Source organism: Myxocyprinus asiaticus, chromosome 2, assembly GCF_019703515.2.
Source record: "Myxocyprinus asiaticus isolate MX2 ecotype Aquarium Trade chromosome 2, UBuf_Myxa_2, whole genome shotgun sequence".
NCBI lineage: Eukaryota > Metazoa > Chordata > Actinopteri > Cypriniformes > Catostomidae > Myxocyprinus > Myxocyprinus asiaticus.
In genome coordinates this window covers 24,583,908-24,610,188 of record NC_059345.1, presented here as the reverse complement: position 1 = coordinate 24,610,188, position 26,281 = coordinate 24,583,908, and the positions used below count along the sequence as shown (strand labels likewise).

General features: G+C 36.8%; 1 protein-coding gene across 2 annotated transcripts; it reads left to right on the top strand.

Annotated features, from left to right (window-relative positions):
• Positions 1–466: 466 nt before the first annotated feature.
• On the top strand, positions 467–25,654 carry LOC127410140 (calretinin-like). 2 transcript variants are annotated; one of them, XM_051645224.1, is made up of 11 exons: positions 467–636; positions 3,456–3,526; positions 3,868–3,957; positions 7,707–7,787; positions 15,933–15,989; positions 16,069–16,146; positions 16,250–16,305; positions 16,394–16,433; positions 21,556–21,609; positions 22,119–22,190; positions 25,083–25,654. In XM_051645224.1, the coding sequence occupies exons 1-11, from the start codon at positions 543–545 to the stop codon at positions 25,197–25,199; spliced, it is 810 nt and encodes a 269-aa protein (XP_051501184.1). In that variant the 5' UTR covers positions 467–542; the 3' UTR covers positions 25,200–25,654. The 2 variants fall into 2 exon arrangements, with proteins under 2 accessions (XP_051501184.1, XP_051501190.1); XM_051645230.1 differs by lacking the exon at positions 467–636 and adding an exon at positions 2,911–2,964.
• Positions 25,655–26,281: the final 627 nt, after the last annotated feature.

The following is a 26,281-nucleotide window of genomic DNA, read 5'->3' as shown; positions in this document are numbered from 1 at the left end:
CTATCTATCTATCTATCTATCTATCTATCTATCTATCTATCTGTCTGTCTGTCTGTCTGTCTGTCTGTCTAGTAATGTTATGTAGACACAAATGTGGGTATAAGCTTCCACATAAACAAACTGACTGTTAATTTAGCTAATAAAATCTTCGGTATCAAAACACACTCAGTGCGACTCCTGCCAGTGTTGGTCACTGTCGAAATGCTTTAGGAAACTTTGATGCTATTTTCCGCTCGTGGAAGCGTATGGACGCATAGGATTTGTCCAGCATTTCAATTAATTTCCATAATGCCGCTCTGATGCTCCTCGAGTGAGGCTCTGAATGGATTCGACGAATAGACAGTACTGTATTTTTAACGCGCGATGCTGCCGCCTGTCGGTTGGGACCTGTGAACTGCAGGCTTCAGTAGTGGGGGGTTAAAAACTGCCGTCTCTGTCGGGCTACTTACAGTTAGTTATTCGCAGAGGTGTACAGGAGTGCTCAAAAGACGGGACATTTGTTTTCTTGGAAAATCAGAAAAGGAGAGGAAAAAACTATAGATATGGCAAACAAGGGACCAGAACCTCTTTCTCTGTACCTGGCGGAACTAACTGCCTGCCAGTTTCTCGACATTTGGAATAAATTCGACGCTGACGGTGAGTGTGATGTCCCGGGACAAACGATGTGAGATAGTAAAATAGCGCACATCGATATGTGTATATTACATGTTATTTATATAGGCTTACAATTAATTAAATTATAATATACATTAATTTATTTTTTGTACATTGCATGTTAAAATTCAAAACAGCAAACAAAAATAAAGTAGGCTAATAATATTACTAATAATAAATAATACCGTTTTTGGACGGGGCGTACAGAGCTTTTATTGCAGTTTGGCGAGGAAATGTTTACGTAAAACTTTATTTCCTGCATTACCTACTTGTCAAGAACTTTTAAAGATGACATATGAAATATAATTTTATGTTTTCAGTGGCTTAATTTCTGGTGTATCTAAATGTAAAACCTACAACTAGCCTATGACATGACTGTTCTTTGGGGTAACGCAAAATATCATTGTTGTAGCTGGATGGGACACTCATATTTTCATTTTGGTTTCCTAGATATAATTTACTGAGTTTCACGTTTAAATAATTGGAAAAGAAATGCAAATAGGCCTATGTCTTCATCTAAGAAGGCTGAAACTCAAACGTCATGTGAGTGCAATGCAGTTTTACGCACAAGCATTTTTCTTGAATAATTCAGAGGAAATTTAAGGGGAAAAAACGCCTCTGGGATGATTGCCTATCGCCGTGTTAACTTCTTTGAGCGTTAAGCACGCGTTTTCTCAGCTCAGTACATTATACCCCACAGGCATTGTTGGCATTATTGATTTTGCTGTGGTGAATGAAATCCTTCCTTCGAATTGATTAGTGTGTCAGCGTTTGAGAGACTCTATGAAGATAGAAAAATCAGTGCCGTATATCCATCATTTTATTGTAAAGATTTAGCGCCTACTCTTTACACAAATTGTGGGTGGGTGATTCATGACCTGTGTACCCAACTAGCAATTTTTGGTTGCCAGAACGTTCTGAGAACGTTAGTTTTTGCTGTCCAGAACGTTCCTAGAACAGATCTTTAAAGTTCTTTTTTGTTTAGCCAGGAAATGTATTTATTTATTACGGAAATGGAACGTTTGTTTTAGGTTGGGCATAATTGCCATAGGTTCCCTTAACCTCTTCTGCAACCATACTGTAACATTACATCAATAATAAGTTTATACCTCATGTTTATTCCGTCAAGATTTTGCTGGAATCATAGTAAATAGCTATACATTAGCCCTTGTTGTTCTCATGCTCAGTGTTCAAAATTAATATTTCTCTTAACCCTCAAATGCATGGAAATTTCACCAAATACTCTTACAAATTCGAGTCTTTAGAGACCCAGCACGTATATATCTATCAAAAACGGATCTACAAAATGCCCAGATAGTTTAACATTTTCAAAATATTTAGAAAAAATTAGAAAATAATAAATTAAAATCTATTTTTATATATTTTGATGTTTTATTTTTCATATATCAAAGAGATAATGCAACAAATCAGACAAATCTAGAACAGGATTCATTACTTTACACTCAGATTTCATGAGACGCATCTGGCTGTCAAACACATATTGAGCTACACATTACACATAATCTACACATAGGAAACACATAAACTAAACATAAGCTAAATGTAATCTACACATAGGATACACATAAGCTAAACATAAGCTAAATGTAAGCTACACATAGGTATTTTCTCAGGCACTTATTGAGTCTAAATAGATGCACAATTTACATAATTTCAGGAGTACACTCAAATGACAATAGTCATATCTTACTGTTCATGTGTTGTACTTGTTATAGTTTACTTCCATGTTGTTTCTTCACCAAATAGCAAAGTCAAATATAAATCAAGTCAATCACTTAAATAACAGCGCCACCCTGAGTAAGAAATAGCATGTATAATATATATGTGTACACACATATGGGATACTGATGATTCACCATTGCCACACAAAAAAATCAATGTGATATAGTAGTAATTTGTATGAATTTAGTACTCATTTGTCTTTTAATAAAGAAATATATACCCAGTGATAGCAAACTTGTGTATATATATATGAAATAATCATAAAGATATGATTTATGGAAGTGCAAAAAAATAAAATAAAAAAATAAAATAAAAAGAGACTATTACATATCTACGGTCTTTAATGACCCTATAAATGTTTGGTAATCATACAGTTCTAATTTTTTTTTTTGTTTTTGTTTTTTTTTGTTGCTATTTTGCCTTTTTTTTTCAGAAGAGAAAGGTTGAGGAATACTAAAGAGGTGTAGGCATAACTCCAAAATGGATGAGGTACAGGGGATGGACTGAGGTCCCCAGTCACTTGAGACCCGAGGTAGACGTTTAAGGGTTAAAAGAAGAATGAAATGGGTGAGATTTTCGCTCTATAGCAAAAGATGGGGTCAGTATAAGGACAGACCTAAACAAATACAGAGACTTGAGCTGTCTTCATATACTTAAAAATATGATCTTGTTATGAAGGAGAAAAAAATCCCTGTGTAGATCAGAGTTTTGCTGCTGTTCTGCTTCCAGTTTTTACCAATGGCGTTCAAAACTGTTACCGTCCACTAAACTGATTGATAGTGGTTAAGGAGGGTCCTTTACCCTGAATTGTTCAAGTATCTTTCTGCAAGAATTTTCCGGTCAAGAGCTGCATTGTTTCAATAGAATATATAGAGAAAATTGTGCGGCTCCTTGAAAATATCTTTAATCTGCATTTTGTTCCACAGCATTAATCATTGGGCCCTCTTTTCACTTATGAAGACAGACTGATTGTCCAGTTACATCAGAGAATGTCATACGAGCCATGTCTATGTGTCTTGAATGTTCAGTTTAAACTCATAATTTAATATTTCTTCTAGGGAATGGCTGCATTGAAGGGAAAGAACTGGAACATTTCATCCGTGAGCTTGAGATTGCATGGAAAAGTGCGGTGAGTCACACATTGCACACTTTGTTAACTATGTAAAAAAATAAAAATAATCTGCAGCAGTTTTATGTGATAAATTGTGAAATGGATGTCATACAGTTATGATGAACTACAGAATGAGATGCCCAGATTAATCTTGCTTAATAGTTGTGCCATCTGAGCAGATACCATCTGTCTGATATTTCCTCATGTCAATGCAGTTTCTGCATGGCATGTTTTGCTGCAGTTTTTCAGCTGCAGATCTCTTGGACCATTTGGGAATTGTTTAATGGCCGTAATATAGAAATTAATTAAAGTAGGAACAGTTCTGTTTTATATGTAAGACATGTTTGGTTTGGTTTCAGGATCCTTCAAATGTTTCATTCAGAGACAAGATGAAAGAGTTTATGCTGAAATTTGACGGGAACGGTGATGGGAAGATAGAGATGTCTGAGGTAAATTCCCACCCTTTTTCACTGTTGCAGTACAGCTCTGGTTTGAAGCTCTGGAGAGAGACTGCTCTGCATAGACATTATCTGAGATTACTGGAACACCCAGAAGAAATACAAAAAGGATAAGGAGGGGAGATTAGGGGCTTGAAGGAGAGGGCAAAAGGTTGCATCTATCAAGGGGATGACGGAATAATCAAGGGAGGGTCAGTGAGAGGGTTGAGAGGAGGGAGAGATGGATTAGAAGAGAGGAGGCTATGTCCATTAAGCATGACAGCATGACCAAATGGATGAAATTAATTATGTTGGAAGATTTATGTTGAAAGAGAGACTTTACTAATCCAGTCAGAGGGAACATATGAATATAATATCTCCTACTTAAACTACCTCTATCAATTAATGTCATAACTATATTCTTATGTTGGTTGTGGCTATGAAGCTATTCATCTATGTATGTTTTTTAGGTTGTATATTTATTTCCTTAGTCTAAATTTTAAGTCCTATCTCTCAGCTTAGTTGAGGTAAAACAGCCTCTTCATGAAGGCCCTCTCAACTCACCAGCTAAAAGCTTAGTTTGTGCAGGAGACCATGCAATTAAAAGCCATTCAACTGAACCATCCATAAGTGATGATAACTCACCAAAGTTTTGATGTCCACTCTGTTTTTCATTCACACTTCAGGCAGTTTTCCTTTTTTCAGTCTGGAACAAAATCTCAATCATTCCACTTCAAACCTGGCAGAAGTTCATTCATTCCATTGTTCAAGGCTTGTATGAGTCATAAATCTGTTCCTTGGTGTGTATCTAAACTGTAACCTCAGATTAGCCATGTTGGCATCCTCATATCAACCTTCTTTAGCTGTCCAGCTTCTGCATTTTTCATCAGAAAGATATTACTAGTTTGAAGTTTTCTTCAAAAGTAGATCTTTCATTCTTCTTTGAGATAAAAGCATAATCAGAAATAAGCATTTGGTTATTTTGATCATATCATTTGATTTGATCTTTTAACAGTGGAATAGAAATCATCTAAAGAGATGCTAAATTACTACAACACATTAATAGGAAAAAACACATACAGTAACAAAGATTAGGGGTAGACAAGTAGGCCTAAGCAATGGTTCCTAAAAAAACTTTTCAGGAAGTTCCACTTGTGGCCCAAAATTACTTCTGTTACTGTACTATACCCAACCTTGCTCAAAGGCACAATAGTGATGCAAGATCTTGGTAACTCTCAAGTTCATGGGTCATTCGTACCTTGGATCAGCTTGAGACTTTTGTGTTATTGACCCAGATATTTAACCCCTAGGCAATCACCAGCAAACATTTGCATGGTTTAAACATAATCTAGAAGATTGCATTCATACATGCTCTCGCAGTTGTTGTTGCACAATTGATAGAGCATGGTGCAGGAGCAACAAGATCATGGGTTTGATTCCCAGGAAACACATACACTGATATATAGTCTATCTGTACACTATTGTATATTGTGTATTGTGTGTATGTGTAATGTTTCACTTGTCCTTGAAGCAAAATCACCAAAACAAAGTCCTTGTAAGCATAATTTATTTGGCCAATAAAAAGGAATTCTGATTCTGATGTAATGTGTACCTTGAATGTACTGTAAGTAGCTTTGAATAAAAGCATCTATAAAATGCTAATCTGTATATGTAAGGACAACAGGGATGTGTAATCTGACTGCACTCCAGGAACATATGGGCAGCAATGCTATGCTGGGGATATTCATGACTGAGGATGCATTTATGGATATTGTTGAACTTGATGTCTCATTTCATAATCTGTACATGTTACATGTACATCCTATATACAGTAGGATGAGCTTTCTATAAAACTATTTATTTTGGCTGTCCATCATTAATTTTTTAAATAGAATTAATTATGCTGATTAATTAATAGATTAAATTGCATTTAACTGCATATAAAAATATTTGCTGAGAAAGGCTCCAATTTTATGATAATAATAATAATAATAATAATAATAATAATAATAATAATAATAATATATTTGATATTAATATGTATTATAGTTCAGATAATTCAAAGATATTACAATATCGTGACAGATGAGTGATTAGACAATATAAAAAGGGACCTTAGAGGTCAATATGTTGTTTATTTTATTTTCATATAATTGAACATAAGCCTATACAGGACATGGAAATGAATTGTGCAATTGAGTTCGTCAATCTATCCGAGGGCTGTTCTCACACGTGTTCTCTTGTGCTGTCTGCACTATTTTTGTTGGTCTATACACATGCGTCAGACGGACACTTTTGAAGAGCTTTTAATGCAGCGCTTTTCAGGGATTTTAAGCGTTTCACGCATAAACGCTGTATTATGAGGATGCTGTGTCAATTTAAATGCAGCTTGAAACTTTGAATAATACATCTTCGAGACTACTGCATTTGGAACGCATGAAAGCATCCTGGTGTTTATGTCTTATATTGTGCAGCCTGCTCTTTGTAAGTGTGGTTTATTGCCTGTACAGATGGAGTTGCACCGATGGCCCCCTGCTGAATGTGACTTGTAAAACATAAAGATAATGTAATTTATTTATGGTCAGGGGCATGATTAATTGTGTTAATATTTTTTTAAATACGTGTTAAATTGACAGCCTTAATAAAAACAACAGCTGGTTTGTAAGACTAAAAAGTAATTTTTCAGTACAGAGACATAAGTCGAAACTCCAGGGCTGGGTTTGTAAGTCCAAGTCTAAACACTTGGAGGTTAAACTTGCTGTAAACAGATAGCTCAGAGTTTTGCTGGCTTTATACTTCTGGATTGGGTATGGTTTAGTATCCCTTCAGTGGTTCAGCAGTGATGGGTTCCTCTGTTGAGTCTGGAAGAGCTAACAAAAGGCATGAAATGGTCTCTCATCCCTGTCCAGCTCTAGCAGGCACTCTCTTCTTAAACCAGAGAGATAGGCTTTATACACAGGCATCAGCTCTGACAGCAGCACTTGGTTGATCGTGTAGCAAAAGGGCTGCTAGGATAAAAGCCTTGTGCTCCACTGTGCGGCTGTCCATGGTGCTGAAATCCCATAAAACAGTATTATAGACTGTGAGAAATATATCATTTCAGAGAAGGAAACACTTTAAATAGTCAAATTAATGGTCAAGTGAGCACTACAAGAAAACCTTTTCTCAATCTTATTCAAAAGATTATTGTTTTAAATAAATAATAAATAACACATTATTATTGTTTATATATGGAAATAAATTGGATTATTAAATTATGTAAAATTATATGGATATTATTAATTTATTAAAGGAGTCCTGACTTGAAGAATCAAATATTCATTGATCTTTTGACATATAAGAGGTCATTGATTGTACTATAAAAACATATTGTAAGTTTCATAACTCAGAACTTTTTCATCACTGCAAAAAGAGCATTTGTTAAAACAAAGCTGCCAAAATGACTCATTCTCTACTTCCTCTACATTGTGATGTCACACTGTGGTAGACATTTCTGCATTTCTGACAGAGGGTCATGATCATATTTTACAAATATATGACTGTTTTTTGTACAAAAAAAAAAAACTTTACCTATATTATAATTGAACCTTAAGGAACATATTCAAATAATAAAAAAAAGGCATGTCATGGCCCCTTTAAATTACTGACTATGAAAAGCGATCAAGTCTTGTAAAACAATGATAATGATCTCTCTCTCTCTCTCTTTCTCTCTCTCTCTCTCTCGCTGTGTCTCTATTTGTTACACTCTTTATCTTTTTCAGCTGGCTCAGATCCTGCCAACAGAGGAGAACTTTTTATTATGCTTTAGACAGTTTGTGGGATCCAGTGCTGAGTTTATGGCGGTATGTAAAGTATTAAAACACACAGCGACTATTTTGTTGCTATATCTTATGGTTTTCCTGTTCTGTAGAGATTTAGAGTGAGATTAATTGTCTCCACTGTCTCGCTTATCTGACTGACATGATTATCAATCTCTCTATTAGTTAAATGAATCAATACAATCATTAACATCTTTTTGTAAGATTGAAATGTATTTTAATAGGCAAGGTGTTTTACGTGTGCCTGTGACAGAGTAAGAGAAAGAGAGAGCAAGAAAATTCTCTTTGCGGTAGGCCATCCATTATGAACGGCCTGCAGCACAGAGGAACACAGTGTGTGTATGTGTGAGTAACTGGGTTTATGGAGGTTCAATTGTACAACATGGTGATTTTGTAAATAATACAAAACATGGTAGTTCTGTTGAACATCTGAGTAGTAGAACAGAAGAGACTACCCAAAATTGAGGACACGATTAAGGCGTTTTGTTAGAATTACAGATGAACACAGATCCTGGTAAATCCGGGCAGGTGGATTTTCCTTTACATTAGATCAAACCACCATTAATTCCAGTTTAAATCCAATGTATCAAATCTAAAGGTTTAAACACAAGATGACAATGATATCACTCAAGATAATAATGACAAATCTGAACATTTTAAATTGAAACCCTGTCCATTTAACCTAAGTGGGGCAAAACCTTTAAGGGTTTGATCTGTTCAGTGTGTGTGTGGGGGTTTACTTAGCTATACTTTGGCGAAAAAAGTATCTTTTTGGGGATGTCTTCAGCTGGAAAAATGATTGAGAAAAATAATGAAAAAAGTTTTCCTTTAAGGGTACGGTTAGGGTTTGGGTTAGTCTACACTGCCCTACAAAGCCAAAACACAGTACTAGTTACTCAACAGTGTAACTAAGTAGCTGCATAATTGTTTGGTTGTCAAGCCAATTGTGGATTATCCTCCTGAGATACGAGTGTGATTGCTGTGTGCATTTTCCATTTCCCTTTTTGATTTGTAACTAGTAGCACCTAATAAACATGCAAAATAATAATAATAATAATAATAATAATAATAATTAAAAACAATTCTAGAGCAAATAGTTTTTCTAAAAATGTATGTCCACATATGTGGACAGCCGGACAAAGTTGTGAAATTTTAATAATACCAAGCTATAGAAAATAGCTTTTTTTTTTTTTTTTTTTTTTAATCAAATGGTTTATTATGTTCCAGGTGTTTTGGTTATTCATGTTTTTGAGACATTACAGACATTACAGCTGATTTTCTGTAAAGCTGCTTTGAAACAATGTGTATTAGGAAAAGCACAAATAAAAATCTATGTGAATAACAATTATTTGACTTGATTTGATTTTTATGTTGCAATGCTTTTTTCTACTTTGGCAACAAAATCTCAATGTTCTCTCTTTGCACTGTCAAACAAACAAGTTTTACCAATCATAAATTTGCATAATTAATTCTGATACAAGTAAAGGCCAGCATCGTCCACTCACAGCCAACCCTGTTAAAATAAAATTATACATTATAAATTCTAAATCTGTGTACTGATTACTATTGTCCCATGTCTGCCAACCACATTGAGTGGTTTAAACATAATCTGCGGCCTGAAAATGAACTTTTGATAGGAAGTTTGGATTAAATGCATTTGGCTTCATAGGAAAACTATAGGATTCTCCCTTGCTCCCTATTTAGTAATTGACTTAACCTGCAGTGTGCTGTCTCTCTGCACTGGTCTCAGAACAGTTCAAAATGCACCATATTTTCATCCTAACTCTATATAGAGCCTCTGAAAGCAACATCTTTTTTTCTCAGTGTAAAAATGCAAAGTGAATATAGGATTTATTTTTTATTTTTTTTAATTTGTATTTATTAATATATTAAACACAGAGACACAAAACATATATACACAGAATCAATATTTAACTCCCACTATTAACCCTCAAATCCCCAACCCCACCCTGGCCCTCAACAACATCCCAGTGGTCATACATGATTATAGACAAAAAATATAAAAAAATAAATTAAGAAAAATAATATAATAATCACACATATTAACAACTACACCTCTCTCTCCACTGCCTCTCCCAAAGAGCCCTCCAAAAACATTAGATATCTGCCCCATTTCCCCACAAACGAGTCCAATTTCCCCAGTTTTCTAGATGACCCGTCTTCAAAAGCCGCCACCCTCCCCATCTCCGAGCACCACTCCTGAAATGGAGGCGCTCCAGCCGACCTCCATCCTCTTAAAACTATCTGTCTGGCGATCATGATACTGGTTAGGACCCAAATCTTTATGTGTCTATTCTCTACATGGATGACCGCCCCATCACCCAAAATACAGAGTCTGGGGCAAAATGAAACCCGAGTGCCCAATACTTCACACACAAATCTCTGAACCTTCAAACAAAATTATTGGATCTTAACATACCACCAAAAGACGTGGGTTGTGTCTCCATCCTCTGATTGGCATCGCCAGCAGGTGGGTGTGCCTTTAAGACCAAGCCTATAAAATCTAGAGGGGGTCCAATAGAATCGATGTAAAATCTTGAATTGCATAAGGCGCACCCTTGCATCTGTAGATGCAGACTTGACATTTTTTAGAACGCTAGCCCACATTCCCTCCTTCAATACCAAGTTTAAATCTTTCTCCCATAATCTCTTGATAGAAGTTAAAGCTCCATCCCCCAGACTCTGAATTAACAGGGAGTAATACACTGATGCCCCATGACCTTTTCCAAAAGCAGTAATCACCACTCCCAGAGTATCTGCCGCTTTAGGGGGGTGTATGCTACTCCCAAAAATAGTACAGAGCAGATGGTGCAGCTGTAAATACCTAAAAAAAAAACTGAGATCTGGGAATCCCAAAATTTTGAACAAGATTTTCAAAAGATCTCAACACTCCACTCTCGTATAGGTCACCAAGTGTAGTAACCCCCCTCACAATCCACTCTGACCAGCAGAAAGGGGACCTATTAATACATAATTCTGGGTTCAGCCATATGCTCGAGGCAACATTTAAATAAATGTCCGAATTAAACACTCTGGACACTTTTGTCCATACCGAGTGCAAATGCGAGATAACGGGGTGCAACTTAACTTCTCCGGTTAGTTTGATAGAAAGGCTTTGCAATGGCGAAATAGGGGCAAGAACTTCCTGTTCAATACAAAACCAGGGCTCTCTCAGGTGGAAGTGACCAATGAGCCAAATGTTTGAGACCGAACTCATAATAATAAAACAGAACCTTACGTAGGCCTAGCCCATCTGTATCAATCAGCCTATGCAGCTTACAGAAATGTAATCTGGGATGTTTACCATTCCAAATGAAGGACTTTGCTATGCTATCAAATTGCTTGAAATAAGAGAAGGGGACATCTAGAGGGAGAGACTGTAGCAGGTAGTTGAATTGTGGAATACAATTCATTTTAATAACATTAACCTTCCCAATCATAGATAAATGTAATAAAGCCCACCTACCCACATCCCACCTACCCACATCGCTCGAAAACCTTTTTATTAAAGGGTCAAAATTAACTCTAACTAAATCACAAAAATTTGCTGGGAATAAAATATCTAAATACTTAATGCCCTGTTTGGGCCACTGGAAGGCACCTGGTTGAAAAGCCATTACTGGGCAGTATGCTGTCAGAGCCAAAGATTCGGATTTAAACCAATTAACTCTGTATCATGAGAATTTAGAAAAGGAATTAATAATTCTGTGGAGGCAAGTCATAGATCTAGTAGGGTTGGAGATGAATAATAAAATATCATCTGCATAAAGCAAAAGTTTATGCACAACACCTCCCGCCATCACCCCTGGAAAATCATTCTCCTTTCTTATCGTGGCTGCTAATGGTTTCAGGGCAAGATAGAACAATAATGGGGAAAGAGGGGAACTCTGCCCCTATCCAGAGTAAAATAATCTGAAATTAATCCATTTGTTTGTACCGCCACTACCGGGTGTCTATAAAGTAACTTAATCCATCCAATAAAAGTATTCCCAAACCCGTACATTTACAAAATCTTAAAAAGATAATCCCATTCTACCATATCAAATGCCTTTTCAACGTCAAGTGAGATGGCAGCGACAGGAGTCTGATCATTCGCCACTGGCCATATGATATTGATGAGACACCTGTTGTTATCTATATGAATCTATATGAATAAGAGATGTCATAACTTTACTTAATTGGTTAGCCAAAATCTTTGACAATATTTTAACCTCTATTTGGATCAGGGAAATCAGACGGTAATCCTTACACTCGCTTGGATCTTTGTCTTTTTTAAGAATCAGACTGATCCGGGCTTGTGTCATGGTTGGGAGAAGCTTCCCATTCTTTAATGATTCTGTATAAACTTCTAGGAAAAGTGGAGCCAATTCTGTAGCATAAGATTTAAAAAACTTAGAGGCAAAACCATCTGGCCCCGGAGTCTTGCCTGTAGTCAAGGCCTTAATTACCTCGCCAAGCTCGTCCAAGTTTATCTCAGAATCAAGAGTATTTCTTTGCTCCATCATCAGTTTAGAGAGTTCTAATGGTTCCACAAATGTTCTAATCTCTTCATAAGTAGACGAAGACGTGGAACTATAGAGATCAAGATAGAATTCTTTAAAAGCATTATTAATACAATGGCTGAGGTAAATATTTCGCCACCAGCAGATTTCACTGAGGGAATGGTAGAAAAAGACTCTCTCTGTTTAATATATCTAGCCAGAAGTTTTCCTGCTTTGTCCCCTGACTCAAAGTATGACTGTCTTGCCCTGAATAACCAAAACTCTACCTTCCGCGACAAAATAGTATTATATCTGTATTTCAATCGGGTCAATTCTCTGAGGCCATCAGATGACATCTAGTGCTTCAGCTCTGCTTCGGCACTTTTAATATTCCCTTCCAAGTTCTCGTGCTTTGGATTTTTTGGTGAATGAGGCATACTGTATGATCTGGCCCCTAAGAACTGCTTTAAGTGCCTCCTAAGCCACACTCATAGAGGACACTGAGGACCAGTTGGTCTCCATATAAACATTGATTTCAGCCTTTAACATTTGTTGGAATTCAGGATTTTGCAAAAGGGGTACATTAAAGCACCAACTATATGATTTCCTTTTCTCCATATGTGGCAACACCTCTAAACTCACCAGGGCATGATCTGAGACTAAAATGTATCCAATTGAGCAATCAACAACAGATGAAATGAGGGAAAAAAATCTATTCTAGAATAAATCTTATAGACTGATGAAAAAAATGTATAGTCCCTACCAGATGGGTTAAAAGTCTCCAAATATCTGTAAGACCAAGATTTTTACACATCCTGTGAAGCATCAGTGTTGCTCTAGGGGGCTTACACACTTTTGCTTCACTATGATCAAGGACTGAGTCCATCAAAAGATTAAAGTCTCCTCCCAATATTATATCATGAGGGGTGCCCACTACTTGCAACATCCCTTCAAGATCTATAAAAAAGCCCTGATCATCAATGTTAGGTGCATTAATATTAGCCAATATAAGACTTTGCCCCTGAATTTCTGTTAAAACAATAATGACTCTTCCTAATTTATCTTTAATCTTTTTGAGATATTTGAATTGTAGATGCTTACTTATCAGTGTAATGACTCCCCTGCTTTTACTTGAGCCAGCACTAAAGAAAACATGTCCACCCTACATCTTCCAAATTTTTCAGCTTCCTGCATGGAAAGATGCGTTACTTGAAGAAACACTATATCATATTTCTTACTTTTAAGAAGAGAAATATCCTTCCTTCTTTTTATGGGGTGCCCCAACCCATTCACATTCCACATGGAGAGAGACAATCCACTCATATTAACATTTGATATTTTGACATATTAGGAAAAAATAGATTGTGTGTCAAAAATAAAATTATAAAGACCACATTCCAACATTAGTGCAACAATCAAACCCCAAACTTCCCCCCGAATCAAACAAACAGAAAAAAGAAAAACGCTGCGCATGTCAGTGCCAGCTGGCGTCCATCCCTCTAAACTCAAACAGTCCATGTACACCCACGAGAGTCCCCGCGACAACTTTGCCATTGGATTGCTCAAGTCTGGTGTTTCTATACAAATTTTGTGAGACAGAATTACACAACAGAAAATAATCTATAAAGCAAACTCCAGCCAATAGGCGGAATTTATAAAGAATGTGTAAATTCATCTACATAATTGTCCCAAAGGTGTGTTCCTCCACAAAACAAACTTCAGCCGCTAGCCGGAACCAGCACAAAAAAAAAAAAAAAAAATGGACGTTCAGATTCCTCGGACAGTCAAACAAATGTTCAGTGAGCCGGCCCATTCGGACGTTACATGAGTGCAACAAATGACCTACTCACTCCAGTTTCTTGCAAGAAATACTCCACAAAACAAACTCCAAACAATAGGAGGCATAAGCACAAAGATTCATCGACAACACTGTCCCAAAGGAGTGTTACTACACAAAACAAACTCCAGCCAATAGGAGGCATAAGCACAAAGATTCATCGACAACACTGTCCCAAAGGAGTGTTACTACACAAAACAAACTTCAACCAATAGGAGGCATAAGCACAAAGATTCATCGACAACACTGTCCCAAAGGAGTGTTACTACACAAAACAAACTCCAGCCAATAGGCGAAACAGCACAAAAAGAAACAAAAAAGGTGCTGTTTCCTCAGACGGTCAAGTGAATGTTCAGTGAGTCGGTCCACTTGGCTGCAACTTGAGTACCACAAAATAACTCAGTCCATTGACTTTATGAAGGACATCGCTTGTTGGGGACATGTAAATATTTTACGGCCATCCTTAGCATCTATTCTCAATATGGCCGGGAACATCAGTGCAAAAGCAAACTTCCACTGATGTAAGAGTTTCTCTTACGTTTCTCTCTTGTTGAATTTGAAAAGTCTGGAAACAAGAAAATGCTTTGGTTCTTCCAAGAAAGCCTTCCTTTACTCCTTGCCTTGTGTAACACAAAATCTTTATCGGATGATCTCAGAAATTTGGCCAGAATTGATTGGGGCCTGTCTCCCTCAGTGGATCGCTGAGCCGGAACCCTGTGAGCTTGCTCGATTTCCAGCTTATGACATTTATGTTGAGTAGACTCAGAAGGAGCCCATCCAGGAATTTCACCATGGCAGTGATCGATCGACATATTACAGCAAGATCCTCCAAGTCAGCAATGACCTTTGTCAGCATTGCCGACAAGTTCAACAATTCTTGCCGAATTTCCCTCACTTCTCCGGCCAAATTGGCTCCCTGGTCCGCGGCCTTGTCAGGGGTGTCAGCTTGAGCACATAAGTGTATTTTAACATCTCCAGAGTCCGAGGATTTTGAATTCTTGACATATTGCCTTCCTAGAACAGTTAAGGATCAGGGTGTATCGAATCTCATTGGTTTATGACATAAAAAGTATTAAAACAAGCAAAGTGTGCAGAGCTCGTCGTTCACACGTCCGAACCTCACATGACTCCAAATATAGGATTTCTAATGAAAACCTAGTGCTATTATACACTTTAGTGTAGACTGTGTTTAGCAGCGTCAGTGACAAAAAAACTCAAATTTTAAAAATGGCGTATCGGATGAAACAAGATATTCCAATCTTTTGACTCTTAACTGAAACTTAATTAGGTTTCTTACTAGATGTAGTTTTGTTGGCATTTCTCTCAAAGACAAACTCCACTGTGATCAGCGCCATATTGTTTTGTCACATGACACCGTGCGTTGAAAATTTTACCCATTACTGACAACCCAGAGTGTACTGAACTGAGAACAGTCGGTTTAAAAGAAATTAAATTATGCATTGTGTATAGTGAAGCCAAAATACAACATCCATGCATGTGGATGCAAAAGGTTAAAAAACAGTATTACTCAGTTTTTTTCTAAATCTGAGCATAGGTGAGCCAAACCCATTGGTCACAGGACAGATCATAGTCTGAAGGACCAAATTCCAGCTCAATTTCAACTCAGTTTTGACAAAATGTGTAGTTACTGCATTTAGCATTTGCAGGGCTGTATGGTATTTATTAATAGTTTTAGGTTAAAGATATAACAGAAGTCTATGAGACAATACAAGTCTAATAGACAATAGAAGTCTATGGTATGTCCTCATTTAGATAGATAAGTAAATGTGCAGTTGTCTATTTTAATGGCATTTTTCCCCCATTTTGCAGGCATGGAGAAAATATGATACAGACCGAAGTGGATACATTGAATCCAATGAACTGAAGGTATAATTTAATAATCAAGCAAAACTTTCCAAACCTGTGATGGAACCATTGCTAAATAAAGTTTGTACTTTTCCCCCAGGGCTTCCTCTCAGATCTGTTGAAGAAAGCAAACAGACATTATGATGACAAGAAACTGAACGAGTATACACAGACCATAGTGAGTAGACAGACACACACACACTCATACACAGCTGTTATTCTCTCACTTGCATACACAGACACATGCAGCAGCTGCCCATTAATTTGTGCTATATCTACAGCTTAAAATGTTTGACCTGAATGGTGATGGGAAGCTTGGATTGTCCGAGATGGCTAGGTGAGAAGTTATGATAGAGAGAGAGAAAAAGAGTTATAGAATGTATTACATGTAAAATTTTATTAAATGTTATGTACTGTGCCTTTAGACTTCTTCCTGTGCAGGAGAATTTTCTGCTCAAGTTTCAGGTAAGATCAAACATCCTGCAAAATATCACTTGATAAAGATTGTTTTCTGCAGAAAACATTTTTGATTACAGTTTTTGTGTGTGTGTGTGTGTGTGTGTGTGTGTGTTTACATGTGTTGTCTGTGTGTGAACCTGACGGCAGATTGGTGGCTGATTTCTACGCCAAAGAGTGTGGGTTGATAGGGATTACTTCAATCCTACTGTAGTTACGAAAATCTCCATAGATTATTCTTGAACCTTGAACTGGTCTCAAGACCGTTCCCAGCCTCCCCACATTCACTGAATGCTTTTTATTTTTTCTCTCGCTCCCTTGTTCCTCTTAACAAAACAAATGACAGTATGTGAAGGCTGGATGAATTGGTTCACATTCAATTTAGTCTCTTAGCATTACACATTGTGTGATGTTTCACTAAGTGAAAGCAAGATACATTGGTAAGAATTTCTAATAACTTTCATTAATAAGAAATAGTTCACCCAAAAATAATATTTTTCTCATTTACTCACACTTATGTCATCTTAAACTTGTATGACTTTCTTTCTTTTGCAGAACACAAGGAAGATATTTTAATGAAGATATGATGTCTGATTCAGACCAAATTTTCAAGCTCCAAAAAGGGCATAAAAGCAACATAAAACTCCAGTGCTTAAATCAATGTCTTCTGAAGCGATCCAGTTGGTTTAGGGTGAGAACAGACCAAAATATAATTATTTTTTCACTGTACATCTTGCCATTTCAGTCTCTAGGCACGATCATGATTTCAAGCTCGATTACACTTCCTAGTGCTTGATGCATGCAGAGCGCTAGATGGTGCTAGGAAGTGTAATCGAGCTTGAAATCATGATTGCCATGGAGACTGCTGATGTCAAGATTTATAGTGAAAAATTTGTGCTATTTTGGTCTGTTCTCACCCAAAATCAATTGGATCATTTCAGAAGACATGGATTAAACCACTGTAGTTTTATGGATTTCATTTATGCTGGCTTTATGTCCTTTTTGGAGCTTGAAAATGTTATCACCATTCACTTGCATTGTATGGACAAACAGACATCATCATTAAAATATTTTAGTTTGTGTTCCGCAAAGAAAGTCATACAAGTTTGAGATGACATAAGGGCAGGGTTGGGAGGTTATTTTTAAAATGTAATCCGTTACAAATACAGATTACTTAGTAAAAAAAAATTCAGTAACTTAATCCAGGTACCTCAATAAGAAAGTAATGTAATCAGAGTACTTTTAGTTACTTTTTGAATACCTCAAGATCGCATATGTGAATAAAGTCAAAAGAAAAGCAATATTTTCTCAAAGACTTTTAATCATGACTTATGAATGAAAACAAACCGTGTTTGAATAATGTTATGAGTGATGTAGCTATTATTATATACAGTATAAGAAAAAAACATAAAGAACAGGGACACTGCCTCCTTAATAGGAAAAGAGAATATGTTCAAATGTAGAACAGATCCACATTTTTAACCAAATCAGGTGATCTGTTATAGAAAATAGTTTATTTTCTCATCAAGCAAATACAATTAAAAGAGATGCACTGAATTATGTCTTGGTTAACATTAAACAAAATATGACAGGATATACCTCAGATTCAAAAACCCTACAAAGTTGAATTCAGCCATGTATTGCAGTTAGCATGTAGACTAATTCGCACTGACCATTCATTAACTTCCGACTGCAATAGATAGATCACAGGCTATCTTCTTTATCATCATCATCATCATCATCATTATTAATGCCTCCAGTCAAACATCACCAGCTAACATTTATGGGTGATTCTATATTTATGTTTATGTTTATGTTTAAGGAGGATTTTAATGACAAAAAATAAATAAAATAAAAATAAAATGTTTAAAAAAATCTTGTTTTAAAGAATAGATAAAAATAGATTTAAACCTTTTTAGTGTGTCTTAGCATTACTTTCTAGGAGTTTTCAAATGTTACATTTGCCAGTATTTCTCCCTCACCCATACATTTGAACTTCTTACCAATACATTTATAATAAGTATCAAAATCAGATAAATTATCCATTGCACTTTCCTCTAAGAACTTAATAACTTTCAGTTCATTTGGTATTCATGTGTACAATTTGGATTTTTTTTCAACAAAGAAAAAAAGAAATGCTGTCCTAATTACAGTTGTCATTACAACATGAACGCATTTCATAGAACAATTTTAGAGTTTCAACTGAAGTTAAGATGGAAATGAGAAGTCACACTAAAGTTTTGAAAGTAGGCATCCGGTGTACCGGAATACTGGTCGTTCGCCGGGGGGATCCAGTGGTCGTTTCTCCGCTTCTCTTCCTGCTCCCGTGAAAACAATTGAAATCGAAATTAGGGAACACTTATGACTAATTTTAGCTATCCTAGCTATCATGATTTTCTTATGGGTCTTACTTTTAAATGCTTCTTTAAATTATGTATCAGGTCCTTGGAAAATCACTGCATCTTCATAGCTGGAAGGTATAAATTGCACTGAACTGTAATATTGTTTCCCTTTTCTCCATTGAAGTGACAAAAATGTTGGAATTTCCACCAAAATAATAATATTTCTCCAGTGGCCATTGTGATGAAACATCCCTTTTAATGGCTTGACCTCGTTTGGAGAGCACAGTGTTGATGTGAGAAAGGTGTTATTTACATATACGACAGTAAGTGGCGCCAGATTCACGTGAGTCACAAGAGAGAACAGGAAGAGATCTCCAGCGCCCATCTGATCATTTCTGTATGAGGTAGTAGGTTACCCAAGGCTAGTTTGAGATGGGCAAATTCACTAGGGTCACGACGGGTCAAATCTGGAATGGTTGGTTGTGGACCTCTATAAATTATTTCTTGCCCTGTAGTATTAATCTAAATATATACACTATATTGCCAAAAGTATTCGCTCATCTGCCTTTAGACGCATATGAACTTAAGTGACATCCCATTCTTAATCCATAGGGTTTAATATGACGTCAGCCCACCCTTTGCAGCTATAACAGCTTCAACTCTTCTGGGAAGGCTTTCCACAAGGTTTAGGAGTGTGTTTATGGGAATTTTTGACCATTCTTCCAGAAGCGCATTTGTGAGGTCAGACACTGATGTTGGACGAGAAGGCCTGGCTCGCAGTCTTCGCTCTAATTCAACCCAAAGGTGCTCTATCGGGTTGAGGTCAGGACTCTGTGGAGGCCAGTCAAGTTCTTCCACACCAAACTCGCTCATCCATGTCTTTACGGACCTTGCTTTGTACACTGGTGCGCAGTCATGTTGGAACAGGAAGGGGCCATCCCCAAACTGTTCCCACAAAGTTGGGAGCATGGAATTGTCCAAAATCTCTTGGTATGCTGAAGCATTCAGAGTTCCTTTCACTGGAACTAAGGGGCCAAGCCCAGCTCCTGAAAAACAACCCCACACCATAATCCCCCCTCCACCAAACTTCACAGTTGGCACAATGCAGTCAGACAAGTACCGTTCTCCTGGCAACCACCAAACCCAGACTCGTCCATCAGATTGCCAGATGGAGAAGCGTGATTCGTCACTCCAGAGAATGCGTCTCTACTGCTCTAGAATCCAGTGGCGGCGTGCTTTACACCACTGCATCCGACGCTTTGCATTGCACTTGGTGATGTATGGCTTGGATGCAGCTGCTCGGCCATGGAAACCCATTCCATGAAGCTCTCTACGCACTGTTCTTGAGCTAATCTGAAGGCCACATGAACTTTGGAGGTCTGTAGCGATTGACTCTGCAGAAAGTTGGCGACCTCTGCGCACTATGCGCCTCAGCATCCGCTGACCCCACTCTGTCATTTTACGTGGTCTACCACTTCGTGGCTGAGTTGCTGTCATTCCCAATCGCTTCCACTTTGTTATAATACCACTGACAGTTGACTGTGGAATATTTAGTAGTGAGGAAATTTCACGACTGGACTTGTTGCACAGGTGGCATCCTATCACAGTACCACGCTGGAATTCACTGAGCTCCTGAGAGCGGCCCATTCTTTCACAAATGTTTGTAGAAGCAGTCTGCATGCCTAGGTGCTTCATTTTATACACCTGTGGCCATGGAAGTGATTGGAACACCTGAATTCAATTATTTGGATGGGTGAGCGAACACTTTTGGCAATATAGTGTATAAAAAGCAAGCAGCGGTCTTTATCATTTCATGTCAGGAGGATCTTTTGTTTATTTTTTTATATATTGAAAATTGTAATCCTGCTAGTAATCCCAATTTTTAACAACTGTAACTGTAATCTGAATACGTTGAGTTTTTATGTAACTGTAATGGATTACAGTTACACATTTATATATCCTGATTATTTAACGCAGTTATAAGTATTCCATTACTCCTCAAGCCTGCATAAGGGTGAGTTAATGATGAGAGAATTATAATTTTTGGGTGAACTATTTCTTTAACATTACAGTATATAAATCATGATTATATACGTACATCATATTTTAAAAACATTATATACAGCAAATATGTGGTGCTTATTGGCATTTACACTACTATACTGTGCATTATTTCAATGTTATAGAAAGCACTATATAATGTAGTAGTGTTTGTTATTGTATATTATTAGTGAAAGTTATTATAATGTGATAATATTTAATTTGTAATATACTGGGAGACATTATCAAGTTCATCCAGGGATAGGAATCGGGAGACATTGTAAAACACAAACATAAAATGGCATAAAATACTTTCTGTCAATTATAAACCGATATAATAAAGAGCATAAAGTGAAATTAAATTCAGATGTATAATGCAATGTTTGAATATTATCAGTATTACCATTGGAATACGATCAAGGCAAATTTAAATTCCATAATCTACAATGCCATTTTCTAAATTACATTTTGTGCAATGTCTGGCATGGCAACTAGATCATATTAAAACATTATATTGGCATTTATGTGAGTGATATGTATTGCAATTTTTTTTTTTTTACATCAGGCATGATGCTAAATGTTAGCAGCGCTGTTCTGTTGTAATCCTAAGGATTAGGTGGATTATTTTCCAGTTATAAAATCAAACCTAAAGCCAAATTTATATTACACTATAACCCTCTCTCTTGCACACACATGCATACAATTAATTTTATATCATACTGATATCACTTTTTCCTCTTCATCACCAGAACATCAAACTATCTGCTGATGAATTTGAAGGCATCTTTGCTGATTATGACAAGGTGAGATAAAGTCTGTGTTTTGCAGTACCTTCAAGTTTGTGCTCTTGTTCATTTGTCTTGTTGGTGCGGCTATCATTATGAGGACTCTCCATAGACATAATGATTTTTATACTGTACGAACTATAGATTCTATCCCCTAACCCTAACCCTACCCTTAAACCTAACCCTCACAAAAAACATTCTGCATTTTTACATTTTCAAAAACAAAAAACATTGTTTAGTATGTTTTTTAAGCACTTTGAATTATGGGGACACTAGAAATGTCCTCATAAGCCACATTTATAGCATTATACCCTTGTAATTACCAGTTTGTAACCTAAAAAAAGTTCCTCATAAACCACCCAAACCCGCCCACACACACACACACACACACACACACACACACACACACACTTTAACATTACTAGGTATGTGATGCACAACCACAAAATTCTTAAGTGTCTCATCACACAACTACACAAATATGCTCTATTTTCTCAGTCTATTTTCTATTTTTTTGGTCTCAACAGGATGGAAATGGTTATATTGATGAACATGAGTTGGATGCACTCCTGAGAGACCTCTACCAAAAACATAACATGGTAACTTGGGGTTGGGTAGAGAATTAGCTGTTTGCGCTAAGTGTAGCCTCAGTGTAACTACAGAGACACATTTGGTTAGTGTGAGTACTTATTGACAACCAGTGTTGGGGAGTAGCTAACCAAAATTAGCTACGCTACTTACTTAACTTCATTATACAGTAGCATGACAGTAGCTCAGCTATTTTCACAATAGTGTTGCTTTTCCAGTAACAAGCAACATTTTCCAACGAACTCCAGTGTAGCATCATAAAACGCGACAATACAAATTCCATTGTTTTGCGAACACAGCAATGGAATCGAGAAAGTAAACAAACATGCTCAAACAGCCCCCTCTCTCATGTGTAGAGCTAAGAAAGCCAAATCATTTAACTGAGTCGGTTCATTCAGATGGTTCATGTAAATGAACTAGCTCATATAAATGATTCACTGATTCACTTAAGCCCATGTGTAACCTTAAAGTCCCAGTGAAGCCCCTTGACATGCGCAGTTCGATTTGGTGTTTTGATGTATTCCCTACTAAAACAAGAAGTGTGGGTAGACCATGTTGATTTTTACAAATAGCCAATATGCTTTAGTTTACAGCCACAGATACACATACCACTTTCCACCATGCTGCTCATGTCAGAGCCGCTTATACCGGCCAGCTTTTCCAAAGACTTGAGAACCAAACAATGATCTAACTGACAACATTAATCCATAACCAGTCTGGCAAGATTTTTTATTTTTTTTTTGTAGTCATTATGATAGAAGTATTCTAAAAGTATTCTACCAAATTTTAAAAAGTAACTGAATACAGTTACTTCATTTTTGTATTCTGAAAACGCAAAGACGTTACATGTATTCCGTTACAACCCACCCTGTATATACAGTTGAAGTCAGAAGTTTACATACACCTTAGCCAAATACATTGCCTGTCTTTTATTTCTTTCATCACATTTCCAGTAGATAAGAAGTTACATACACTTTGTTAGTATTTGGTAGAATTGCCTTTAAATTGTTTAACTTGGGTCAAATGTTTTGGGTAGCCTTCCACAAGCTTCTCACAATGAGTTGCTGGAATTTTTGCCCATTCCTCCAGACAGAACTGGTGTAACTGAGTCAGGTTTGTAGGCCTCCTTGCTCGCACACGCTTTTTCAGTTCTGCCCACAAAGTTTTTATCGGGTTGAGGTCAGGGCTTTGTGATAGCCACTCCAGTACCTGGACTTTGTTGTCCTTAAGCCATTTTGCCACAACTTTGGAGATATGCTTGGGGTCATTGTTCATTTGAAAGACCCATTTGCGACCGAGCTTTAACTTCCTGGCTGATGTCTTGAGATGTTTCTTCAATATCCCCAAATAATTTTCCTTCCTCATGATGCCATCTATTTTGTGAAATGCACCAGTCCCTCCTGCAGCAAAGCACCCCCTCAACATGATGCTGCCACCCCCATGCTTCACGGCTGGGATGGTGTTCTTCAGCTTGCAAGCCTCACCCTTTTTCCTCCAAACATAATGATGGTCATTATGGCCAAACAGTAACATTTTTGTTTCTTAGACTAGAGGACATTTCTCCAGAAAGTAAGATCTTTTTCCCCATGTGCACTTGCAAACTGTAGTCTGGCTTTTTTATGGTGGTTTTGGAGCAGTGGCTTCTTCTTTGCTGAGCAGCCTTTCAGGTTATATCGATATAGGACTTGTTTTACTGTGGATATAGCTACTTGTCTACCTGTTTCCTCCAGCATTTTCACAAGGTCCTTTGCTGTTGTTCTGGGATTGATTTTCACTTTTCGCACCAAACTACGTTAATCTCTAGGAGACAGAATGTGTCTCCTTCCTGAGCGATATGATGGCTGCGTGGTCCCATGGTGTTTATACTTGCATATTATTGTTTGTACAGATGAACATGTTACCTTCAGGCATTTGGAAATTGCTCCCACGGATGAACCAGACTTGTGGAGGTCCATAATTGTTTTTCTGAGGTCTTGGCTGATTTCTTTTGATTTTCCCATGATGTCAAGCAAAGAGGCATTGAGTTTGAAGGTAGGCCTTAAAATACATCCACAGGTACACCTCCAGTTCAGTATACCTCCTATCAGAAGCTAACTGGATAATTGTCTAAAGGCTTGACATCATTTTATGGAATTTTCCAAGCTGCTTAAAGGAACAGTTAACTTAGTGTATGTAAACTTCTGACCCACTGGAACTGATATAGTCTATTAAAAGTGAAACAATCTGTCTGTAAACAATTGTTGGAAAAATTACTTGTGTCATGCACAAAGTAGATGTCCTAAACGACTTGCCAAAACTATAGTTTGCTAATATTAAATCTGTGGAGTGGTTAAAATATGAGTTTTAATGACTTCAACCTAAGTGTATGTAAACTTCTGACTTCAAATGTAGATGATATTAAAGCGAAAATTTATGGACTAAAAGCAGCAAAACTTTAATTTTGAGTTGACAGGGTCTTTATGAGACTTTAACAGAAGTCACTTTCGTGTTCTTTCAAGCAAGATACAGTATTTAGTTAAGTTCTGCTTTTTATCATTATATTTAAACTCAGTTGTATAAAATATGGTGTTTTCTAGTTACAGTATATTACTTTTTATTCATTATAAATGTACAAGTTTAATTTAATTTCACCCTAATTAAGCGTTCATATCAGCTGATATTAGCTATTATTTAAAAAAATATTGTCTTATTTAAATACAGTAGCTTTAATGTAGTTAGCTACTTTCTGTTAGTAACTTGTAGTGTAACTACTTTTTTAAAAGAGCAGCTTGACTGTAGTTTAACTATTTTAAATTATTAGTTGCTTGTAGCTTGGGAAGCTACAGTTTCAAAGTAGCTTCTCCAACACTGTTGAAAAATCTGTGTGTGTGTGTGTGTGTGTGTGTGTGCGCGCGCGTCCTTAGGTTGTTGACTCTCAAAGCCTGGCTAGCTCAAAGAAGAGCATCATGGCGTTGTCTGATGGAGGGAAGCTCTTCCGTACAGAGTTGGAGATTGTGCTATGCAAGGAGCCTTCAGTCTGAACTCTGAGCTCTTACTGTAACTTTCACTCCCTCCTCTGTACCTTCACCCTACCCATTCTAGCCAAAGCAGTTGCATGTGGTGGCTCTGTTCTACTCCTTATTCTGTCAAAGTTAATCAGCATACACAACGTACCCCTCTCTGTGGCATGCCTTTCCCAGAGATATGGCTTCTCAGTGATGTGTGCATCTCTTTCTTGTCTTTTTTCATGTTAAAATATAATTCTTACATTGTGGTATGATAATGGATATATATGGTCTTTGGTCTAATTCTCCTGCTTATACCAGATCTTCAGATTAGTTTATGTATTTTTTACTATGCAGTCTGCTCTCTCTCTCTCTCTCTCCCCCTTCCTGTCTCTCTCTGTCTCTCCTTTTCTTTTCTCTTTTTCTCTAATAAGACTGTAGACAGTTCTGTTTTGCCAACACTGCTAAAAGAATGACTAAAATAAAGATGAGATAAGACATTTTACTTTCAAAAACTTCCGCTATTTCTTCTACTACTTTATAGGATCTTACCTAATCTTTCTTTACATATAGGACCATTTACATATTAATGTACGTAACAGGAATGTTACGGGTTCAATACAAGTTAAACTCAATCGACATTATAGCATCAGTGGCACAATGTTAAATACCAAAAAAATAATTTTTCTCATCACTCGTTTATTTAAAAAAAGCTAAAGCCATGGTAGCAGTTAGAAGGCACTTAGAAGAAAATGGGGCTTGTTAATAAAATACAAACTGTTTCAAAAGTAGCCACAAGACGTAAACATTATACACATAAAATCTTGTGTTGTACCCGGAACATTCTTTTAATGGTATATACCTGGTTCAATATTTAAGCTCAATTGACAGCATTTGTGGCATAATGTTGATTAACTAACACACACACACACACACACAAAATTTCTTTAAAAAAAAGCAAAAATCTAGGTTCCAGTGAGGCACTTACAATGGAAGTGAATGGGGGCCAATCCGTAAACATTAAAATACTGTTTCAAATGTATAACCACAAGACTAAAAAATGTGTGTTAACATGATTTTAGTGTGATAAAATCAATTACCAACATTTTTAATTACCA

What these genes read in the sequence shown, in the direction of transcription:
- LOC127410140 (XM_051645224.1), top strand. Translation starts at nt 543, where the DNA reads ATGGCAAACAAGGGACCAGAACCTCTTTCTCTGTACCTGGCGGAACTA. An exon ending in TTGAATCCAATGAACTGAAG is followed by an intron (nt 15,990 to 16,068) that starts GTATAATTTAAT and finishes CTTTTCCCCCAG; the next exon opens with GGCTTCCTCTCAGATCTGTT. An exon ending in GGATTGTCCGAGATGGCTAG is followed by an intron (nt 16,306 to 16,393) that starts GTGAGAAGTTAT and finishes CTGTGCCTTTAG; the next exon opens with ACTTCTTCCTGTGCAGGAGA.